Source organism: Alexandromys fortis, unplaced genomic scaffold (genome assembly GCF_014885135.2).
Source record: "Alexandromys fortis isolate MF-2015 unplaced genomic scaffold, M_Fortis_MF-2015_v1.1 scaffold_14, whole genome shotgun sequence".
Taxonomy (NCBI): Eukaryota; Metazoa; Chordata; class Mammalia; order Rodentia; family Cricetidae; genus Alexandromys; species Alexandromys fortis.
The window spans coordinates 9,553,941-9,577,035 of NW_026067910.1; the positions used below are offsets into that span (position 1 = coordinate 9,553,941).

At 38.7% G+C, this 23,095-nt stretch overlaps 1 protein-coding gene across 1 annotated transcript in view; it reads right to left on the reverse strand.

Moving 5' to 3' along the window:
• Positions 1-23,095, reverse strand: part of Tbc1d32 (TBC1 domain family member 32) — a 172,757-nt gene that overhangs the window by 86,126 nt on the left and 63,536 nt on the right. Inside the window, exons 19-22 of the mRNA XM_050138090.1 lie at positions 17,362-17,449; positions 14,748-14,866; positions 12,092-12,208; positions 5,585-5,673 (exon numbers count right to left, since the gene is read on the reverse strand). Coding sequence (XP_049994047.1) covers positions 5,585-5,673; positions 12,092-12,208; positions 14,748-14,866; positions 17,362-17,449 — 413 coding nt within the window. The remainder of the gene's footprint in view (positions 1-5,584; positions 5,674-12,091; positions 12,209-14,747; positions 14,867-17,361; positions 17,450-23,095) is intronic.

Consider the following 23,095-nt stretch of genomic DNA (forward strand, 5'->3'; position numbering starts at 1 on the left):
GGAGCAACCACAAGGCAAAGGTCACAGGAAAGGGGCTCAGAATCTGCTGTGCACAACTGAGCCAGCTTTACCCTCCAGGATGCCGTGCTGTGTGTCGGGAAAAGAGAGGAGGGTGCTTAAAGGCATTAGACACTGGCACAGCCTGTAAGAAGCACTGTGCTTCAGGGAGATAAGGCGTCTGCCTTCCTCAGAGTCTTAAAACTCAGAAGAGGAGGGTGCAGACTAGAGGATGCTCTCCAAAAGTGTCGAGCCCTGTTTTCACAGGGAAGGGAGGCTTAATATCAATGTTTCTTTTCCCAATGAATTACCTCATTATCTTGCTGTATGAAGCCCTTGGTAGGCGGTAGGGCTGGAGAGAGTGATTATCACCTCGCCTCTCCTCTTCAGTGATTGCCCTCACGTGGCACAGAACACAGCTCTTAGAGTTCAGTGACCAGGAGCACAGGAAACAGTGGAGAAGGGTCATTTTATTATTATTATTATTTCATGTATGGGTGTTTTATGAGTATAAGTCGCCTTACTATGTGCATGCCTGTTGCCAAGGGGCCAGAAGACAGCATTGGATTCCCAGGACATGGAGGTACAGATGGTGGTGATCTGTAATCTATCATGCTGGCACTGGGTATTAAAGCCAGGTCCTCTGGAAGAGCGGCACATGCTCTTTACCCATTAACTCTATCTCTCCAGCCCCAAAAATACAAATTTTGAAATGACAAATATCCACTCAGGAGTCAGAGGCAGGTGGATCTCTGTGAGTATGAGGCCAGTCTGGTCAATACAGAAAAAAAAAAAAAAAAAAAAAAGCAAGCAAGTAAGGCTGGATGGAAGTGGGCAGGGGAGGAGAGAAAGAAAAGGCACATGTTATGTTTATATATAAAAGGCCCTCTACTGAGAGACTCAAATCAGCTGCTTCTCTCTTGGTAAAGAGAAGAGGATAGTGTCTGAGTCGTGAAGCAGGTTCAGAATTGGGCAAATCAGCTACCTTCTCACAGACACATGGGAGGATAGAGGCTTATGGCAAGTGCTAGGATTTGGGTGCAGTTTGAATGCACAGCCCAATGATTCATTTTGTAGGCGCTTGATAAGTGGTGGAACTTTTAACATGTAGGGCCTAGAGCAAGGTCAGGAGGTCAATGGGATGGCACCTTCAAATCTGAGTTCTCAGGGGCCCATGTCACTTCCCAATAAGACCCTGTTGGTTTTATTACAAGACCCTAATTGTAACAAAAAGCGCAAGACTGATTCAGAACCCCTACCCCAGCTTCCTACCCTGCCAAATAAGCTCTGCCTACTGGGGCATGGTGGGTAACATTTCTGTCTCTCATTCACATTAGAGCACAGCTAAGGGCTGTGGCTTGGACACCAGCACCATACTGTTCAGACCTTCCAGTCATAAGAATCGAGAAGCAAATAAAATGCTACATAATTACCCTGCCTAGGGGACTTTGTTATAACAACATAAAACAGATGAAGACAGATAGAGACAAGAGAAGTGGGAGGCCCGAGGAAGCAGTAATGTCTTCATCATTCACAGTAGAGTCAATCAAGTCTGTCTGAAAATGAAATAGAATCCTCAAATCTCTTGAAGGGTTTTACATAATTTTACTTCTTAACCTTACAGGGATCCTGAGGAAGGTACTTACTGAAGTGGAAAAAAGAAAAAGTTATTTGAAATTCAGCAATTCCTTCCATCTCGCTAGGGTGTCTTTTCCTTCCTGTAGAATTCATTTAGAATTTAAAGTGGCTCTCTTGATTCCATCTCCATAACTGAACTTATTTCTGTGTGTGGATGCATCCTACTTGCCAGCACACACATACAGTGATGCCTAGAATAATTTCCTTCAATGTTAATGATGACACTGTGAATTAAGAAGAATTTCACTTAATTTATTCTATTTAATTTCTCATCTTGCTTAATTTAGTCATAATAAGACAAATTACTGTTTGAAAAACAATGAGAAAATAAAATGACTTTCAAACTGAAGAAAGTAAAGAGATGGATGAGTAACTTAACGAGACAGAAACCAAATTTACTTTGTTTTTATTCATGGGTGGGGGGGAGAAGACAGGAGATCCCAGAGTTAAATTTTTGACATATTAAGTTTTTGGTGCCTGAGAAATGTGTGAATTGAGATGTCAACTATGATTAGAACTAAAAACAGTATCGGGGAGTGGTGATTGGATAGGCTGTCCCAGGACCAAATCCATAATATTGTATTCAGAGACTTTTCTCAAGAGAAAGATGCAGAAATTACAGAAAAAAAATAGTCTAAGTAACATGGGCTGCTGCTAAGACATGAAAACCCATAAACCACATTTCACTAAGCCTCATGTGTATCCCACTACGTGTTCAGACACAAGGTAGTTCAAATTTGCCATTTCTAGAATTCTGAAGCAGAGAAAAGTAAAGGGGCAGATAAGCAACCAAAGTCAGACACACGCAGGAGGCTGTATCCTGCAGCAGAAGGCATATTGAAGAAGGTATGGTCTCAAGCACAGCACTGTGATTGTAAGAAGGAAAGATCCTGGTAAAATTCCAGAACCCAAAGAAACACAAGCTTCAAAGCCAATGCAATGCTAGGATCTACCGCCATGCGGCCTAAATGGACAATAAATAGCGGGTGGAAATGATTTCAGATATTTCCCTCCAAACTACTGCTGGATGAGACAATGAGAAGACTTCAAATACAGTAGAAATATGCATTATTATGATGTGTAACAGTCATTGTCAACTTGACAGGTTCTAGAAGCCCTCAAAAGATGAGCCATGGCTGGAAGAGCTTTTCCTGGTTGGGTTCGCTGAGATGAGAAACTCGTTCTCAACATGGGCAGCACCCTCCCATAGGCTAAAGGCCTTGGACTCACACAAAGTGGAAAGCTGTGTTCACCTATAGCTCCCTAACTGAAAATACACTATGAACAGTTGCCTCTAGCACAGCCACAACGCCTTTCCCAGCAGGATGGAATGTGCCCTGAATCTGTAAGTCAAAAAAAAAAAAAAATCCTTTGTTCCTTAAGCTGCTTTTGTCTGTTACACCCAAGGAGAAAAAATAACAAGTACAATTATTAGAAAACAAGACAAGGGCTGGAGAAATGGCTCGGTAGTTAAAGAGCACTGACTGCTCTTTCAGAAAACCTGGGTTTAAATCCCAACACCCACACGGCAGCTCACAGTTGTCTATAAGATCTGACACCCACACACAGAAAAACATGCAGACAAAATACCAATGCACATAATAAAAATTAAAATTACAGAAAAACACCCTTGTCAAAAGAGCTGGAAAAATGGCACAATGGTTAAAAGCCCTTACTAGCCTTTCTGAAGACTCACACTAGGGTACTCATAATCATCTGAAGTCCAGTTACAAGGGATTTGACACCCTCATTCAGTCTCCATAAGCAACTGCACACATACATAGGTATACACAAATCCATGCAGGTGTGCTCATAGGCACACACTAAATAATTTTTAATGTTTCCAAAAGCAAAACACTAATTCTAGAAACCAGTCAAAAATGCCCAAAATTAACATGCAAACTTTTCTACAGAAATAATTTGCTCTACAGTGTATAGGAGACGGCTGTCCTGGCAATACTTGTTTCATAACAAAAACAGAATACAGCTAGTTAAATACTAAAACACACAAAGTACTATTTGTTAATATTGGTTACAACCAATGTTTTTTAACTGCAACACACTGTTTTAAGTCCTTCGAGTCGTTCAGATGTAATGCCCACTTCCCTGGAAGGATAATAATGTGAGCGTCACACATTGCCCAGCTGTGTGAGTGCAGCTCCACCTCCTACAAGTACACTGTCCCAGGGCTCAGGACACAAACTGTGAGAATGTCCCACACTACCAGCAGTGGGGTAACAGTACACCAAGACAGAAAATTTTCTTTCTATAAGACAGATAATTCCATTTGTACACTGTAAGAAAGGACCCAAAAATACTTATTAAAGCTTTCATTTTTATATTATTTTATATAACAAAATTTTAGTAGTTTCCCTTTAAGTACAGTTGGAGAAATATCACAAAAGAAATGTAAGGTGACAGGAGAAGAGGTGAGAAAAGGAGGCATGTTTAGCATTTAAAGCCACTGGCCACCAAGCCTGATTATCTGAGTTTCATCCCCAAGAATCCATATGGTAACAAAGGAGAACCAACCTACAAATGTTGTCTCCTGACCTCTACATACATGTCATAGTGTTTGTGCACAAGCTAAATACATAAATGAATATACAAGGGGGAATATTTACTTAGTATATAACAAGAAGAAACCAATTACTTTTAATTACTCAAAAGTCAAATGAGAATTCTATTGAATATTTTAATCGACAATCCCCTTTTGCTTCATGCTATATGATATTTCTCATGTTATAAATTCAAAGTTAAAATTTCATGTGAAAACATGTTTTGAGATAAAGGTCCAATATCAAAAAAAACTATAATAATTGCAGCTTCTTTATATCTTCTTTCAACCAAGAAGTCAAAAGGTAAAGTCCAAGTATTAATGAACAGAAAAAATTAAGATGTTGAAGTGTAGGCTATACTCTACCAGCAAAGAGGCCTGCTTTTAGAGTGATACATTATCGCTGGCCTCTCTTACAACCGAGAAAGTTGCTTTGATAATACAAAGGGAAAAAATCATGAACCTATAAGCACAGAAATTCACCTTAATTCAGCTGTTTTCAAATCAGTCATGTGTAGGTGGGAAAGAAAGCTACACATCTCCCTATGAGAGTTCCTAAGCCTCTGTATCCCTGCCAAACCTGCATTCTTCCCCATTTCAACATACTAACTAAAATGTCAAGGAATATGAACTCAACCAGTCTTAAACCCCGAGGAAAGAAGAGCTGATGATTAATGATCAGTTCCAAGAAGCAAAATCTGGACCTCGAGACCAAACATCCATGTCTAGTCCTATTTTAAGGCCTTATTATAAAAAGGATCTAATCACAAGGCAGCGCAGGAAATCTTCATGAGACTCCTGAGAAAAGTCAATGAAAGTAGTCCTTAATGTGTCCCTACACACTGAGCAAAGGAGACAGCCACTAACCATGCAAAACCTAAATTCACACAAAGACTATAGTATCAAAACCTAAATACTATAATTTGCTTTTACTATCATGTTATAGAATGACATCTTTCAATACTATCTTTAGGTTAGCCCATTTAAGCACTCTTTGAAGTATATAGAATCAAGCCGTGGAGACAGCTCAGTGGATGAACGCTTGCTATACAAACACGAGGACTTGAGCCTGGTCCCAAGGACTCACATAAAAGTCAGACACTCGTCTGGACCCACAGTGCAGATAGGCAAAGCCACACAGATTCCCCCAAGCTCACTGGCCAACCAGTTTATCTCAGTCCGTGAGCTCTAGGTTCACTAACAGGTCCTGTCTCAAAAGAATGAGAAAGCCACGAAGGAAAACATCTGACATCAAACTCTGGCCTCCACATGTGCATATATACCATCTCATGCCCACGTATAGACACATACTATATAGTCACACAAAATATATATAGAACAAATGCTTAATCTCTGCAGTTTGTAAAATAAGCTTAAAATTTAATAGCTTACCTTAGACCAAAGATGTGTGATTGTTCATAATTCAGTAACGAGCGAATCTTAGCTTCAGAGTTCAAAATGATAAGCCTATCAATTATATCCTAAAAATAACAAAGAAACACTGAGACTCTACGTAACAGAAGCTACTCAAATAAATTAAAGCAATAAATATTCATTGAGATTCATGATTCCAAAATTTGGATTCACACTGGAACTACTGGAAGTCATGAGATGATGGGGTTAAAGAAGCGCAGACCCTTCCTAGAGTTTGTGAACTTCCTGGTCTAGGTGAGACCTGAGCATTATGATTTGGAAACGTTTCTAAACGGAGGTCAATGTTCACCCCAAGTGGAGAACCATTATATACACCTAACTGTAAAAGCAGCAAGCAGGATGTATGTACAATAAAGATAAAAGAGCCCAAAACACAAACTACTGTTGAAAGCAAATATAAAATCTTCAAATGTGAAACAAAAACAATTGATTTCAATTTTTTGTCTAGTAACTACTTAAGAGTATGTGAATAGCCTCTCTAGTTTGGGTAAATAAGTGGTTTAGAATCCTGGGAAAATATTATCATCATCGAGGAAACAAAAACAAATGACTGACTAATAGATGATTGATAGGTAGAAGGGCAGACAGATGGACAGATTGGTCTACTTAAGAGCAATTACAACAGGTGAGGTTTCAGCATTAAGATTCTTAGTTCCTTCAGATTTCCCCTTATGCAGCCATCCCTAGAAACTGGAAGCAACAAGCAGCCTCAAGCCCTGACAGCTTCAGTCCACCACAGTTTTCTCTACATCAATACATCCATCTCCAAAAGCTTTGCTTTAAAGATCTGCTTTTTGCCTGATGTCACGACCCATATTGCCTAAACCCAGGACTCAAGAGGTTAAGGTAAAAGGACTGCCTTACATTTAAGACTATCCTGGGCTACAATGTAAGACTATGTCTCAATTGAAAAAAAAAAAAAAAGGACAAGAGTAAATGAAGTAATTAAAAAAACAAAACACAAAACCCTGTTTTTGTGTATACTTTGAGTACAAATCCAAAAACTTTATATATAAATTCATCAATGGATTTAATTACAACATATTACTGTGGCCAGCCAATAAGGAAAAAAAAAGGTTTAGGTAAGGAACAAAGTCAAATAAAATTTATTGATTCTATATGAATGATGCCATGGAAACAGTCCCAGCACATGAATGAATAAGAGGTGAGAGATGAATTTATAAAAGAAGTAATAAATAATTCAAAATACATTTGAGAAATATACTATAAGCACACACAAAAAAGGTACATTTATCCTAGCAAGATCTAAGGCTCAACACTTAAGAATGAATATACGGGGCCAGGGATATAGCGCAATTGGTAGTGTCTGCCTAGCATGCACATGGCCCTGGGTTTGATTCTCAACACAACAAAAACTAGGCACGCTGATTCATGCCTGTAATCCCTGCACTCAGGAGGTGGAGGAAAAGGATCAGAAGTTCAAGGGCTTTCTGGGGTATACAGCAAATTCATGGCCAATTTGGACCACATGAGAACCTAGCTCATATATATGTCTGTTTGTATACTATCTCATATATACCATAAATATATATATGTGTGTGTGTGTGTATCACAGATATATACTCACATTCACAAATCTATTGATAACTTGTACAAATGTATAATAATACATAACTTTAGACTAGAAAATATTGATGAATAATAGAGAATAAAAGACTCTTCTTAAAGCTCTGTCACTGTAGTCTGCAGTCTTCTTCTTAGCTGGGCACTCTGTTCCAATCATCATGTAATGAAATGAACATACAACTCACGTTCATATGCCCAGCTGCAAAGTCATGTTCTCCACAGCTGTCCCCTCTGTCTCCATCACTTAGCACAAATTTGCACAGCTATCTGAATACAAAGCTAAGCATACTGATGGTGGGTGACACCTGGGAGATCTGAAGTTTTGGATCTGAATCGAAGAAGTAGATTAGGAAGAACAAAATGATGGGAAGATATAGTATTGCCAACAAGCTGATGGAAGGAGAGACTAAAACAATCCATCAACGACAATGCATTTTCAGACAAGAAAAATGTTATAGGAAATAATTTCTTCTTAAAAGAGGATTACATTGATGTAGCCCCACCCAGGGAAGAAAGCAGAACTCTTAGTAAACCTGTCTTATGGAGAGCACCATAACCATGCTGGTTTCTAAGCACTACAACATTTCAGGAAAAGAATTAGCTTCTTAAACAAGAATAAGCCAGCAAAAATCTAGTGGAAGGCCCGGAACTAGCAGTCTACAGAAATACTATTTCAAAGGATACTGTCCATGTTGAGAATTTATTCAGTAAGCTAGCAGTCAGTCTAAAACCAGGACTGGATAAACAAAGAATTCAGTATAAGTAATGTTGTAAAATATTATTTTAACTAGAAAAGATGTGTTATATTTGTTTATGCTGCAGAATATTACTTTAGATGTGTAAAGGTGTGTTATATTTGTTCAATTATGTAAGGATGTGGGTTTAATTATGAAAAGATATGTTGCATCGGTTGCACCTTGTCTGCCTAAAGCACCGAATTGGCCTAATAAAGAGCTGAAAGGCCAATAGCAAGGCAAGAGAAAAGATAGGTGGTGCTGCCAGGCAGAGAGAATAAATAGGAGGACAAATGAAGGCTCAAAAGAAGAAGAGAAGAAGGAGAGAAAGGACACGTCTGGGGCAAGAAGTCAGGCAGACACCAGCTAGACAGACATAGAGAGGCAGTGAAAGTTAGATATACAGAAGTAATAAAGGTAATAAGCCATGAGGGAAAGGTAGATAAAGAGAAACAGGTTAATTTAAGTTAAAAGGGCTAAGGCTGAGCATTCAAAGTTAATAGCCTCTGTGTCATGATTTGAGAGCTGGTTGGTGGCCCAAAAGAAAAAGCCTGGTATAAAGTAGGTATTTGAGGGCCCATCTAGTCAAGTGGTCCAGTGCCCATATAAATGCTATCTTGATGCTTTTAGGAAATGAACAAATACATGATAAGGAATAGGTCAATAAGGCCCTAAAACTATATATTCCAAGACTGGATTACCCTGGTTAGCCTGTAATGAAAATGAATCCCCATCGAGTTCCTGCCTTGGGACTTTTCATCGTGGGGAACTAGAGGAAATGACCACTCTCCAGTGGTCATACAGTGAGAAGGTTAAATACCAACCTCCTAAAAGTCTGTCTGTGCTGTAATCCCCAGAACTTGAATGTCACCCTGTTTGGACAAGGAATCGTTGAAGATGGAATTAAGTTAAAAATCTTAGTCATTTTAGGTCATTCAAAAGGACCTTGATAATCCAAGACAAATATCCTGAGAAGAGAAATATCCTGACTGGAAGATTCCAGTCAGGAAGAGATGACGGCCATGTAAAGATAGTTAGGCATGTAAAGAACTGGAGTCAGGCAGCAACAAGACATGAAATGCCTACTATACATTTATAGGATGGATGGATAGATAGATAGACAGACAGACAATAGATAGATAGATAGATAGATAGATAGATAGATAGATAGATAGATAGATAGATAGATAGATAGATAGATGAAGATTGATAGATGACAGATAAAGATGAAAGATAGTAATAGATGGATAGAAGAAAAAGAATGGATAGATAGATGTTAGAGAGATGAACAGATCATTTAAATAGACTCATGTTTCTGCCCAAAGTCATAGAATTAAGTGACAAAAGCCTAGTCACAGGCACTGTAAACCTTCCTCTGGGTTTTCAGTCAGGTACTCCAAGAGATTCCCAAAACAACATAGGCTTTTGTACATAGCTGCCTTCCACAATAAGACCCTGAAACCATGGTATTCTGGACACAGGACTTGGAGGAACTGAGCTGCAACTGATCTGGAAGCCTCTACCCTGAGGACATAGTATCAGAAAGTGCTATGCAAATTCCAAGGGAGAAAAGAACCCCACAGTTCTCATTAGCTGTGAAACCTACAAGCCACAACAATTATTGGCCTGGCAATATCAATGGTGTAATAGTGGCACTTTTATATTGGAAGTGACCAACTGTCTAATTGGATTTAGGGTCTGCTTAACAGGATGGGGAAGGGGGAATCCAGGTCTTATACTGCAAACCCAGCCAACTACTAATGGCTGGGAAATCATATACTGTATAAAAGAACCTATAGCTGTCATCTTCCTTAGATAATACAGTTTCTAACTATATTCTAAATACTTCTCCTTACATGCACAGATAAGTGCTGCTCTCACTCCTTACCAAAGAAGTTTCTTTCTGAGCAGACGGTGACAACTGCAGAGTCTCATAATGGATGAAACTGCAGAGAACAAGTGAACATGAGGTGCACAACTCCAGCAGATACACAGTGTACATCAGTATCCCGCTGATGCTGACATACAGCCCTACACCTAGGGCTCAGGGAGAGTGGCAGAAGTGGGGACAAACATATTTACTATCCAGGAAATCGGGATGTCAGCAGCATGATAGCATCACCTGGACTTGACAGAGAAGCTGCACCCATGAAACTTCAACAATGTGATTGTCTAAAGAAGACCTAAACAATGACACCAAGCAAATGGTGTCCTGAATAAAACAGTCAGCATGACAAAGTGGATGAGAGATACTGTACAAGGTCCCACTCCTAGCGGAAGAGCTACAAGCAATCAATGGCTGTTGAAAGAGAGGGAATCCATTTTCTCTAAAAAGCTCCCAAATACATTATTGAGCCGGACAGTTTTAGGTCAACTTGGCATCAGCTAAAGTCATTTGAGAGGAGGGAACCTCAATTAAGAAAGTGTTTTTATAAGACAGGGCTGTTGACAAGTCATTAGGGCAGCTTCTTAATTAGAGGTTGATGAGGGAGGGCCCAGCCCGCTGTGGGTGGTGTCATCAGGGCTTGTGGTCCTACAGCTTGTGCTATAAAAAAGCAGGCCGAGCAAACCAGAAAGAGCGAGATAGTAAGCAGCACCCCTCCGTGGCCTTTACATCAGCTTCTGCAATACCAAATAGACTCAGTAAGGGGTGTGTGTGTGTGTGTGTGTGTGTGTGTGTGTGTGTGTGTGTAAAACAATAATAAAAAGAACTGTGAGTTTGAGAGAAGCTGTAGACATAATTAGAGTTTGAGGAAAGAGGAAGGTGAAAATGATGTGCATATAGTAATCAGGTATGAACTCTTCAATGACAGAGTCCTGCCTAGATCCCCGAGAAGGGAGTTTAGTTCTAATGACACCTTTAATTATTCTATCACAAACTTCAAGTTTCCTCTCACCTTCTTTTTGAGTCTGCAAAAGACATTTAACACACATTTGTTCCACGAAGAAATTTTAAGCACATAATAGAGTGATATTAATTATAAGTATTCTATTATACAATAAAACTTTAGGATATTTTTACCTGTGTAACTAAAACCTTGTCCATGGGGCTAGGACTTGGTTCTCTGCCCTCTTGCCCAGCCTCAGTCCCGGTAGACAACTCTAACTCCTGGACTATTTTAGAGTCCCCACATTAGTGGTGTCACACAACATTTGTGCTTATCTGTGCCCTCTTGTGGTAGATGGGAAAATCAATATCTAACCCGTTCACAGGCACAAACCAGTCAAGCATCAGAATAAGAAAGCTAACCATAAAGTACATAAGCAATAAGATAAAATTGAGCACAAGCAGATGGTACTGGGATAATTTAAGAAAATAAGAGACCCTACAGTCTTAAAGATCTACTGAGAGACAGACATATCTAACTTTACATTTTACTCCAAAATAGTTACCAAAACTTTCCCACAAGAGAAAGCAATTTTATGAACGTAAATGTTTGGAATTAACAAAAGTAAAAAGTATTCAAGAAGAACAATACCATTTCTAAAACCAATAATATGTAAGACAAAATGACAAGGAAATGTTTGGAATATAGAATTTCAGTATTCAGTAATTCCTTTCTAATCCTTATATATGTGTGTGTTCAAGCACACATGCTTATACATTCGTGTTTAATTCATAAACAACCAAAGACAATTAACTACGTCCCCTTTAATAGTTAAACCAAGCCAATAATATGAGCAATTTTAAGTATAATTAAGCTTCAAATTAAATAAATATACATATACTGTCCTCGTGGACATAATACAAAATTCATTAAAACATAGGCTGAAAATATATTGGACTCTACGGATATAATTTATTCTTAACTATCCTAGTTCGTGATGGAGCAGCGCAAGCACGGTCGATAAGCTACTGCGTCATCTGAAACCCATTTCTACAGAAGTTTGTATAAACGCCAAGTTGCTTTCCTGGCTATAGACGGTTAGCTTTGCATTCTGGTAGGTAAAACAACAGTTCCATGGCCTGGACCAAAGTTTCCATGCATAGGTAACTCAAAAGGTGATATTCCAGGGATAAGTAATCAATTTAGACTTTGATAAGCATGGGGGATTTTGTGTATCATTGTCAAATTATGTCTTTGCTACCAATATCAAACAGTAGGCAAGGAGGAAAGAGAACAATTGAAAGAAAGCAACTTACAATAATACATGCTGGAACTTCACGAAGAGAATATTCGGCCTTATTGGGAAGTTCTTGATTGCCTGTTAGCTCATACACAGCAGGGTAGGACAGCAGATTCACCAGAGCTAGGAAGGACTGGAGCAAGGGACGAGACATTTTTCTTTTTAATACAGCACAGAAAGAGTCATTCATGTAAATGTTCCAGTCCTCATGCATGTCTATGAGGGGTAGTTTTAAAAATAAATCTACTGTCAGTGTGAGCTATCTACCCATAATAGGTTAAGAATAACAAAATAGCAATATTTTAAGAGCTTAGAGTGCTAATATAACAACTGTTAAGGAGCACATGTAAGAGCTTGAAAACATTTCCAAATGCTATGCAATTCCCGCAGTTAGATTCTGGTAAAAAATGAAAAAGCTCCTGCTTTCTCACTCCTTATACCATTGTTACTAAGAAAACACAAGAGAGTAATGCGCGAAGGCAAGATAATAAAGTCTATATATTCTCAAGCTTAGACCATAAGATTGTCTCATACTCAATGAAAATCAGTAGAACCCAGACATAATAGTTAATTTTCAAAAGCCAGGGCCTTCCTATGAGAAGTAGCTCCTTTACCCCAGTCTGATCATACCAGGTTCACCTCTCCACGGCATTTGCAGGCCAAGTCTATCTTTCCATGACACTTTCATCTACTTAACAGCAACTAGACAGAGTTTCCCCACAAAATCCATTCTTACTCTTAGCTCAAAAGCATTCCATGGGTAGCCATCATGAGACAGTAAGGAGAGCCAAGTTCTCTAGATGACTTTCAGGACACCTGATTCTCTTCTGCTTCTCCAAAGTCTCATTTCTCACCTTTCTCCAAAATGAAATAGCATAGTCGCCTTCAACTGACTGTCACCTACACAAACTTCTCTTGTCCTGCTAATGTGCCCACCTGCCCTCAACTGTACTAACATCAAAAAGAAAGTTTGGCACTTTCTTTCCAGTAGCCTCCGTCTTCTTCCCGGAGTTCCACACATTACTAGTTTGTATATTACTTGTAATTATTTGTAAGCATTGTATTCTGCTTAACACTTTGATATTTTAAAAATTCAACAGACAGGAAATTTGTGAATAAAATTTTTCACTATAAGAAAATTAAAATTTGAGAAAAATAAAAAACTACTTGATTTGATTTCTCATTAATAGATGAGGAAATTTGAAGTTGTGATAACAACACATTTATACAAGAACTAAACTACATTTTCCCTTTTTCTGGCTAAAGTTTCTCTCTGCAAATAAAAACATAGCTGTCCGATACTATTTAGTAGGGACAGCCACTATCCAGTCCTTGTTTGTGAATAGAGAAAGTAGAGTCCACTTCCCATTTCCTCCCTTACACTCAATGGAGAACCACTTCACAAATTACAGTGCCATATGGTGAACATACACAACATACAGTGCTCTGGAGCCATTGTATTTCTGGATAAAATGAACAAGTATTAAGTTTAAGGTATCCATATTCCCCCACCAGTCACAACCTGTTAAAAACAAAGATGAAATTGCTCACCAACTCTAAAAACAAAAAGTAGAATTTAAACCTAACATATATTAGCATAACAGCAAAATTACCAAATAATAAATGTAATGGTTTAGTTAAAATTTACAAAGCATGCTTAGTTAAGAGAATTCTATGCGGGAATACTGCCACTCTACATGAGTGTAGGAAAGAGGAGGGGAAAAGACTGGCTATCAAGGAAAGCATTTTAGAGAAATGTGTCTCTAAATTACGGTGAAAGGAACCACAAGGAAACTAACTAGAGGGCTCATGGCTACCAACAAAACAATTGCATAAATAAATTCACCAAGCAGGTGTTATTCAGAAGGATGATTTGCAGATTTCAATATAACTTTTAAAAATTCATCTTAATATCTAGAGGCTACATCAAAGGTAAAATGTAACAACTTAAAGTGCTTTAAACATTTCATGATATTAACCCATTAATATCTAGATATAATAATAAATAAATTTATTCTCTATAGTAATGGATTACAAATACAATTTATAAATTGAATAAATATCTACTGTGAAAGGGAATATATTCCTTTATCAAGCATATAGTAGCATATTGAGGGTTTCTTATTATTTATACAGACAAGCTCTACACATGTTTATGGAATCTCTTTTCTAAAAAATAAAATAATTCTGTTGGTATGTAGTTGTAATAAATCTAATATGCTACTTTAAGCAAATCAAGTAGAGCTTCAGATGAAAACAATCCAATTATTATATTTGAGAACAAATAACCTGCATATAATTTTAAAGAGACTTCAAGAAAATTTCAGATTACCCCAAGAGCAAACAAACACACTAGACATTTTAAAGGCACTGAGCATATTATAAAACTGTGATGTATTAATCATCCATGAAACTGAAAACTATTTTCAATCAGTTCCCACAAAAGTACACTAAGTGTGTTTGTGGTATCAGATATCCTAAAATTGAAACCGCACAAAACATTTATCTACCAATCAGTGTTTACGACAGCCAGGGCTGCAAAGGGGAACCCTGTGTCAAAAAAACAAACAAACCAGGAAGTTTGCTGCTTATGAGTGACATTGGTCCAGTTTCCATGGAGTCCTCCCTGTGCGACCTTCAAATCTATGCATTGTTTTCGCAAATCTTCTTACCTTTTGACAGCTTCGGTCAATAGGATCCACCGGAATAGCTCTGGGATGGGTCACCCTTACATCGTCTCTTCCACATTCAAGATTGGACCACAACTCAGTTATAAGCGCACTAATGAAGCCTAGGAAAATGTATTACTTATGTCATATTCATAGCATAATTTATATTGTGGTATAAAATAGTATGGTCTGGCTTAAGGAAGATAGCATTATTCTTATGAAAAGACTTATTTACTCTCACAGATGAAAAACATTTGCTTCTTACAAAAATAATAGTGTAATCTCTACTCTTGATAGAAATGGTATTTTCTATTTTTACTAAATGTTTATGATATTCCATCACTCTGTAACATTAACTAAATCATGGGAACATATTTTCCTGGAGACTGTAAAGAATGTGTTCGGGGGGGGGGGAGAAAGGAGGCACCAGCAAGTCGGGCAGGCATGCAAAGAATATGTTCACTTCATCCAATATTCATTTATAATTCCTTCCATGTTTAAAACAATTTTGAACTTTGCTTCAATGAGACTTTTAAATTCTCTTGAGTCAAATACTGTCTAACTACATTAAAATGAATATTAAAGATGATTATTAAATTTTTCAAATCATACACTATGTCTATAAACCTAACATCAAATCATAAAGTCAGTACACTTTAATTCCTGATCACATTCTATATATTTATCTTTATACCCATAGCTGAGTGTAGTCGGCATTCCCCCATCAAGGAAACTTCTCTTTCTGACAAGTAGGGACTATTTCAGAAAGCCACAACCAATCAAAATGCAGAGTGATGAAGTCTCATCCCAGTGGATATAACTATAAAACAAATCCCACTCCTAAGGCGCCAGAAACATAACAGAAGATGGAGTGCTAAGACTGTAAGAATATGAGGCCAGGGAGTTTGCTGTGAGACTGTGTCCCCTAGAAATGTCAGAGGTTACACTCATAAAATCTACCAAAACAACTGCCTCAATCTGAGCTGAACAATGACAACAACAATTTGGCAAAGTGGACAGGGGAGAAAGCCTACAGAAGCCTCAACCCTACACTAAGAACTACAGGCAACTAAGGAATGCTGAGAGCAGGAAAAATATTGTTCCCTGGAGAAGAGCACACCAATTAGTTATCCAGTATCAAACGGTCAGCCCTAAAAGCATACAAGTAACATTATAGAGACCAAGCAGATTGCATTTATGATTTTAGGAATGTATATAAATATACAAATGTTTGCAGCAATAATGAAAAAAGAGGCCATGAATTTTTACAGAGAGCAAGGAGTATTTGAGAGGGCCTGAATGAAGGAAAGTGAAGAGGAGGGCATAATGTAATTTTATCAAAATCTCAAAAAACAAATTTAGGTTCAACAAATATGCTTATAACAAAATAAGAGAAGTGTTTTCTGGCACAATTAAAAAAATGCAGGCTCTAAAACTGAGAATATTGGGGTCTAATGTAAGAGTATAAATTAAGAGTTTATTGATCAGTTTGCATTCAGAGGGTAGGGGGAGTCCCTCATCTTCTTCAAGACCTTTTAGTATTTGAGAATGGAAATTCCAGTGTTTCTACAACACACAAATGGGAAAGTGCATGTGTAGGGGCCAATGCAATACCTGTAATGTAAGTAAAGTAAGCTTGGGACTCTGCAGTCATCCTAAGACCTGTGTAGAATTTCATTTAGCCACCTCAAGAAAAGTTTGGGAGGATAAGGTTCAAAAGCTTAACTACTCAATGACAAGCAGATCTGGGATTAAATCTAGACTTCAAATGGTTCTATTAACATATTCCTGTCCACAATGCTACATAAATTTTATTCTAAGTAAAAGAAAAATGTGACTCAGTTTACAGCCAGTTTTATCAAGGAAGCTATACAAAGAGCCCAAATTGGTTGAGAGAGAGAGAGAGAGAGATTGATTGATTGATTGATTGATTGATTGATTTTGGTTTAAGTAGTGAAGCAATAGTGATCACTAAAACTGATATAATTCATCATCTCCAACTAGAAATTCCTCTTCTGTATCACAAATTATGTGTTGCTCAGTGTCAGTAACCTAAACATGGGGCATATTACAATCATGGTGGCTTACTTCCCTAACAATCCAACTGATATTGGAAAAGACATATGGACGGCAAACTTCAAAGAGCATGTGAAGGCTACGGAGTGGGTGAAATGCTTTCTAGAGGGAGGAGGAATGAAAGAAACAAGAAATGGTACAGATATGTGACTACTAGTACGAGTGTGCATTTGGATGCATATGCAAATCCACTAAACCAAACACTGAGCCATTCTGTCAGGGATAATTAACTATACCAAGACAGATGACATTCATTAGGCTTATAAGGTGAAGAGGGATCTTCACTATTGAACAAGCTTTAGCACAGATAATTAGGCACCACTGTTCTAAAAACAAAAAGGTAGATAAGAGTCTCCACATTCCATAAGAAAAATATTCAGCACTGTAATTTCATGGAAGGCAGACACAATCCTGTAAACTTTCTTTTTCATGGTCACACACTGGAAAGAAGAATTTTAGAGTTAGAGATATTCTGGAATTTTATCATGCTATTGTCCATTTGTTAACAATGATCACATTTTATCTATGAGGAACAACTTGCCTGAATTTTGCAGAGCTACTGCCCCTGCTGCTGTGGATGCCACCTGGACAACCAAAACTTCATAGCCGAACTTCTTCTGCCTGTTTATCTAGCATAAAGAAGGCAATGAGAAGCAAGGAACAGGTCATGTTATTATATGCAATACAAACTTACAGTACAGCTAATTACTGCTCTTTAATTTGAAGATTAAATTTTTTTCAGGTGCTAAAAGTAGAAAAACAAACAACAAAACCCTCACAGGGACTTAGTACTAGTGTGATATTTTTTTTTCTGCATCTATCTATCTATCTATCTATCTATCTATCTATCTATCTATCTATCTATCTATCATCTAATGCCTCTCCAGTTAGAAAAATGCTTGTATAAAAGGCAAATGGATCAGTTGGAGTTTTTTTTTTCTGAAAAAACGCAAGAATTTATTTCAAAATCTTCACATTTCAGGTAGCCTCAAAGGAAATTATTGCACACATATTTACATATTTTCCCCACCGCCGCCTCCCCTTTCCCTCCCCCTCCCCCAATCAAGTCCCCCTCCCTCGTCAGCCCAAAGAGCAGTCAGGGGTCAGGGTTCCCTGCCCTGTGGGAAGTCCAAGGGCCACCCACCTCCATCCAGGTCTAGTAAGGTGAGCCTCCACGAAACTGCCTAGGCTCCCACGAAACCAATAGGTACAGTAGGATCAAAAACCCATTGCCATTGTTCTTGAGGTCTCAGTAGTCCTCATTGTCCACTATGTTCAGCGAGACGGGTTTTAACCCGGGTTTTTTCAGACCCAGGCCAGTTGGCCTTGGTGAGTTCCCGACAGAACCTCCCCCTTGTCTCACTGTATGGGTGCACCCCTCGGGGTCCTGAGTTCCTTGCTTGTGCTCTCTCTCCTTCTGCTACCTAGTGTGATATTTTTAAGCATTTTATTTCTGATCTGAGTTTAAGTCCAGCTCTTTGACTTTGTAAGGTCCCTTAGTAAGGTGCTCAAGAGAAGAGTCCACGGTTAAGAGCACATACAGCTCTTGCAGAGGACCAAGTTCAGTTCCCAGAATTCAGTTCAGTTCCCAGCATCCATATCTCGAGACTCACAACCACCTATAACTAACTCTAGCTCCAGATGACCCAACACCTTGGCCTCTGTGGACAGCTGAACTCACACACATAAACACACACGTGTAAATATTTTAAAATTATTTTTAAAGAGTCACTTATTCCTGACCTACATTCCCTCATAAATAAAGGGACTTATTTCTCATAAAAAGGGACTTAAATCAAGTAGAAAGAGGTCAGCTTCCAGTTCTAAATTCTACCATGTAATTATTACTAAATTCTATCATCCTAATATTACTAAGTTATATCATTCTATTATTACTAAATTATATCATCCTATTACTACTTTTTAGGTCACTTCTTCATTTATAAACTTTGACTGCCAGATTCTTCTTCTCCTTTTTGTGGGGGGGGGAGGAAGGAGGAATCATATGAACAATAGGGGTTTAAGATCATGATAGGGAAACCACAGAGACCACTGACTCCAGTTGGCGGGAGCTCAAGGCCTCTGAACTGACAGCCGGGGAACCTGCATGAGACCAAACTAAGCCCTCTGAATGTGGGTGGCAGTTATGTAGCTTGATCTGTTAGGGGGTTCCCTGACAGTGGGACCAGGACTTATCCTGGGTGCAATGACTGGCTTTATGTAACCCACTCCCTATGGTGAGATACCTTGCTCAGTCTTGATACAAGAGGGTGGGGCAACTTGGTATGCCAGACATTTTTACTCCCCAAGGGAGAATTTACGACCCCTGAGGAGTGGATTGGGAATGGGATGGGGGGAGGTGAGATGCAGTAGAAAGGGGAAGGTGGAGGAACTGGATCTGGTATGTAAAATAAAAAGACATTCTAGATAAATTTTAAAAAGACTCAACAAAATAATACTTTCTCCCTTAAATAGCTATTTCTAGAGGATATAATTTTTGTTCCTAAGGAAGACTTGCCCAATCCTAAACATCAGTACATCTGTTTCTGTGTAAAAGTCCTTCAGTATTTGCCGCTGTACAAGATAAACCTACTTGGGGTGAGTACAGAAGTGGGTCTATCTGGTCACATTCATCAGAATAAGGAGGGCCAGTGGCACTGTGTCACGTCCATCAGAATTTGCTAAGCTAGAAGATGTCCAACTTCTGAACAGAGTTAACCATTCAGAATTGCTACCTTAAAACATTTCATTAAAAGCATCTGATTTACATTCAAACTCTTTAAACATAAGTTTTGAGGGAAAAGAAAAAGTAGCTAAAAAGGAGTTAAACGACCATGCTGAAAAGTAGGTCTATTTCATCAATTTTCTATTTTCCATTCCTTATATCTTTATAAGTTACCCTTGCTTTTCAATCCTGTTAAGCCATATTTCCCATTTTCCTTGAACTACAATCCACTGTTCTGCAGTGAGTGACACAGAAGTCCAGGAAGAAAAAAACACCTAAACACCTATCCTCCATTCCCTGTATTCCTGCCAAAGAGCATCTTTCTCCTAAGTCCCTCCCACTAGTCTTGAAAATTGGAAAATTGGTAGCCACATGGTTTGTCCAATCCCCACTTATTCTAAAAAGGGGGGGGGAAGGTATCATAAGTTGGACACCTTATTAAACAAGGTGCATCTTCATGCACACAGTCAAAATCTAGGAAAGAAATCTGAGTTTTACCACTATACCTAGCCAGCTAAGAGCTCCATAAAACACATTTCATAACTAACCTGGACTCCCACCCTCTCTTATACAAAATTAAGAAAATAGCTTAGCCTTCAGGCTTCTTTGAAAACTGAGGATGTAAATGATGAAAATATCTGGAATTGCAGTGCACAGTAAAGCATGATGAATATGCTAATGGAGAAGTAGCGTTGTAAATTCAGTGTCAAAGGAACAGTCACTTTTCTTGGCAAGCGAATGGAAGAACTAATGTGTTTTGAAATTTACAAATATAAAAATGGCATCTAATTTTAGATGTATCATGTAAAGACATGCCTGCCTGATCTGAAGCACCTGAGTGAAAAAGAAAATGTGTCTGAGTTGCTTGCAAGTCTTTGTAAAGAGAAACAAACAGTATAAACAAAGTCTGAACAGTTAATTAGTATACAGGGGCAGGTCTAAGCTCAGCTATAGAGGGTTCAAAATAAGCTGGGACATTTGTAATAATATAAAAAGGGGGGGGTGAGAAAATGTATTACATAGAATAAAATCCTAAACATGAGGTTGGGAAATGTGTACAGGGTGAAATGGAACTAGCAACCTGGAATGACCCTAGAATACAATAAATAAAACAGAATAGGAACATCGTACAGAGGGCTGAGGTAAGTGTGCCATAAAGTGAAGAACAGGGTGACTACATTTTCTGTACTCACGGTCCACCTTCAATAAAACAAGATAAAAACATATCAGCACATGCACACCTAACCTTGACAAACCCATGAAAATACAGAGATATATTTTACTCAAGCAAAGAACATTAGGGGCCTACCTAAGAAATTATTTATTCTTTATGAACAGAGATAAGAAAAGAGGGTCTTTTTTTTTTTTTTTTCTGAGACAGGGTTTCTCTGTAGCTTTGGAGCCTGTCCTGAAACTAGCCCTTGTAGACCAAGTTGGCCTTGAACTCCACCTGCCTCTGCCTCCCTAGTGCTGGGATTAAAGGCATGTGTTACCACTGCATGACCCTATTTTCTTATAGTTTTAAGCAAATGTAGGGGATTAGAATTTAAGAGAGTAAAAGTTAAGTACTTGTCATCAGGAAACACAAAAACATCAAACACAATCGCTGCCGGAGATTTCAAAACAAAACACTGTGAAAGAACTGATACAGGACTGGGGACCTGGCTCTGTCTGTAAAATGCTTGCTGCATAAGCATGAGGTCAATTGGCCTGCGTCTGCATTCGAGGATGGAGGGAGGCAGAAGGAGGCTGGGCTCAGCAGCACACACCCACAATTTCAACACTGCGGAAGAAAAGACAAGATTGCCAGCAATCCTCGGGGCTGGCTGGCCATCTAGCCTAGCCCCAAATTGGTGAGTTCCTAGATGAGAGACGATGTCTCCAAAAATAAGATGGAGCTCTTTGCCATCTTGCAAGATGGTGGGTGAAAACGCCGAGGAGTCCAACAGAAAGGAGAAGATACCTGCAGCCAAAAGGGCTGAGGCATTCTCAAAAGGGTAACCCGAAAATTAAAAGGTAAAAGGGAAGCCCCATTGCAGCTGAGAGTCAGACCTGTTAGAAGAACTGGAAACATTACCAATCTGTCGTGAATCCCAGCAGTGTCCTGCACAGGGTAAGTACTCAGCTGCTAAATCCAAGGTTGAAAGAAAATAAAATTTAAAGGCATGGGAGGATCTTGCCACTGTCACAAAGCCAGCTGGAGGTGACAAGAATGGAAGTTTGACAACACACCTAGGTGTTCTCTTGCCAAAGTACCACCAGGGAAGGGGCAAATCCAGGGGAAGAGTCTTCCACCATAATGTAAAAAGCTGCACACAACACTATGCCCAGTCCTGACCATCCTCAATGGGCAGTTACAGAGCAAGAGAGTCTTCCTGGAACAGCTTGGGCACTCAGTGGTTTGCTGCCTGTGACTGGACCTACTTCCCTTAATCTCCTCTGCACAGAACACATTAGAAACCAGCCACTGCCCACCTCCATAAAAGCTGCTATCAGGGATGTTAATGTCCCTAAACACCTCACTGAAGCCGACTTCAAGAAAAATAAACTAGGCAAGTGCAATACCAGGGAGGCCGATCTTTGACAGGGAATGGGAGAAATACAAGATTACTGCACAGGGCAAGGTTGATCAGAAAGCTATGACTTGACAGTCTGCAAAAAGTCAAGCTATTCCTCGGCTCCAGGGAAGTGTGCAATCCTTTGGGGCTCTAACAAATGGAATTCATCCTCACAAACTGGTGTCTAAGCTTCTTGGCAAAAACCTAATTAAGCAACTGATATGTATACTAAGAAAGTGGAAAGTAATTTAGGAAGGCAGTTAACATCAGTCTCCACATCCACCTAAGTGCGTGCACACACACACAGTACACTCTCATACACATTGCACACATGTGTGTGCATGCCTTGATCCTGGTCAAAAGGCTAAAGAGCTACATAGAAAAATAACCTCAGCAGAACATGTAAGATCTAAAAAAGTCCCAGAAACGTAAGGATCTTTATTATGACAGAAAAAAACAATGTTGATTTTGAGTCAATTACTTTAGGCTATATGATGAAATACATTACCTTGTAAGTTTTACTTAACAGTATAATATAATCTCTCTAAAGGGAAGTTTGTGTCTTTTAAAACACCCAAGGCCTAAACATTCATTGATACATACATTTAGCCTTAACAGGATTTTTTTCCCCAGAAGTTCTTCCCAGTTTTGGTACATATGGATGTACTAGATCATGCTTATAAAACATCTGGAAAAGTAACTGAAAATTTCAATTCCATCTGCTGCTTGCAATTTCAAAATACAGCCACAGATAGCAATATCAACTACGTAAAGCTTTTTTTAAAAAAAAAATCAAAGTTGTTTTGATTTGCATTTCCCTGATTGCTAATGAGGTTGAGCATGACCTTAGGTGTCTTTTGGCCATTTGAACTTCTTCTTTTGAGAATTCTCTGTTCAGTTCAGTGCCCCATTTTTTAATTGGGTTAATTAGCATTTTAGAGTCTAGTTTCTTGAGTTCTCTATATATTTTGGAGATCAGACCTTTGTCTGTT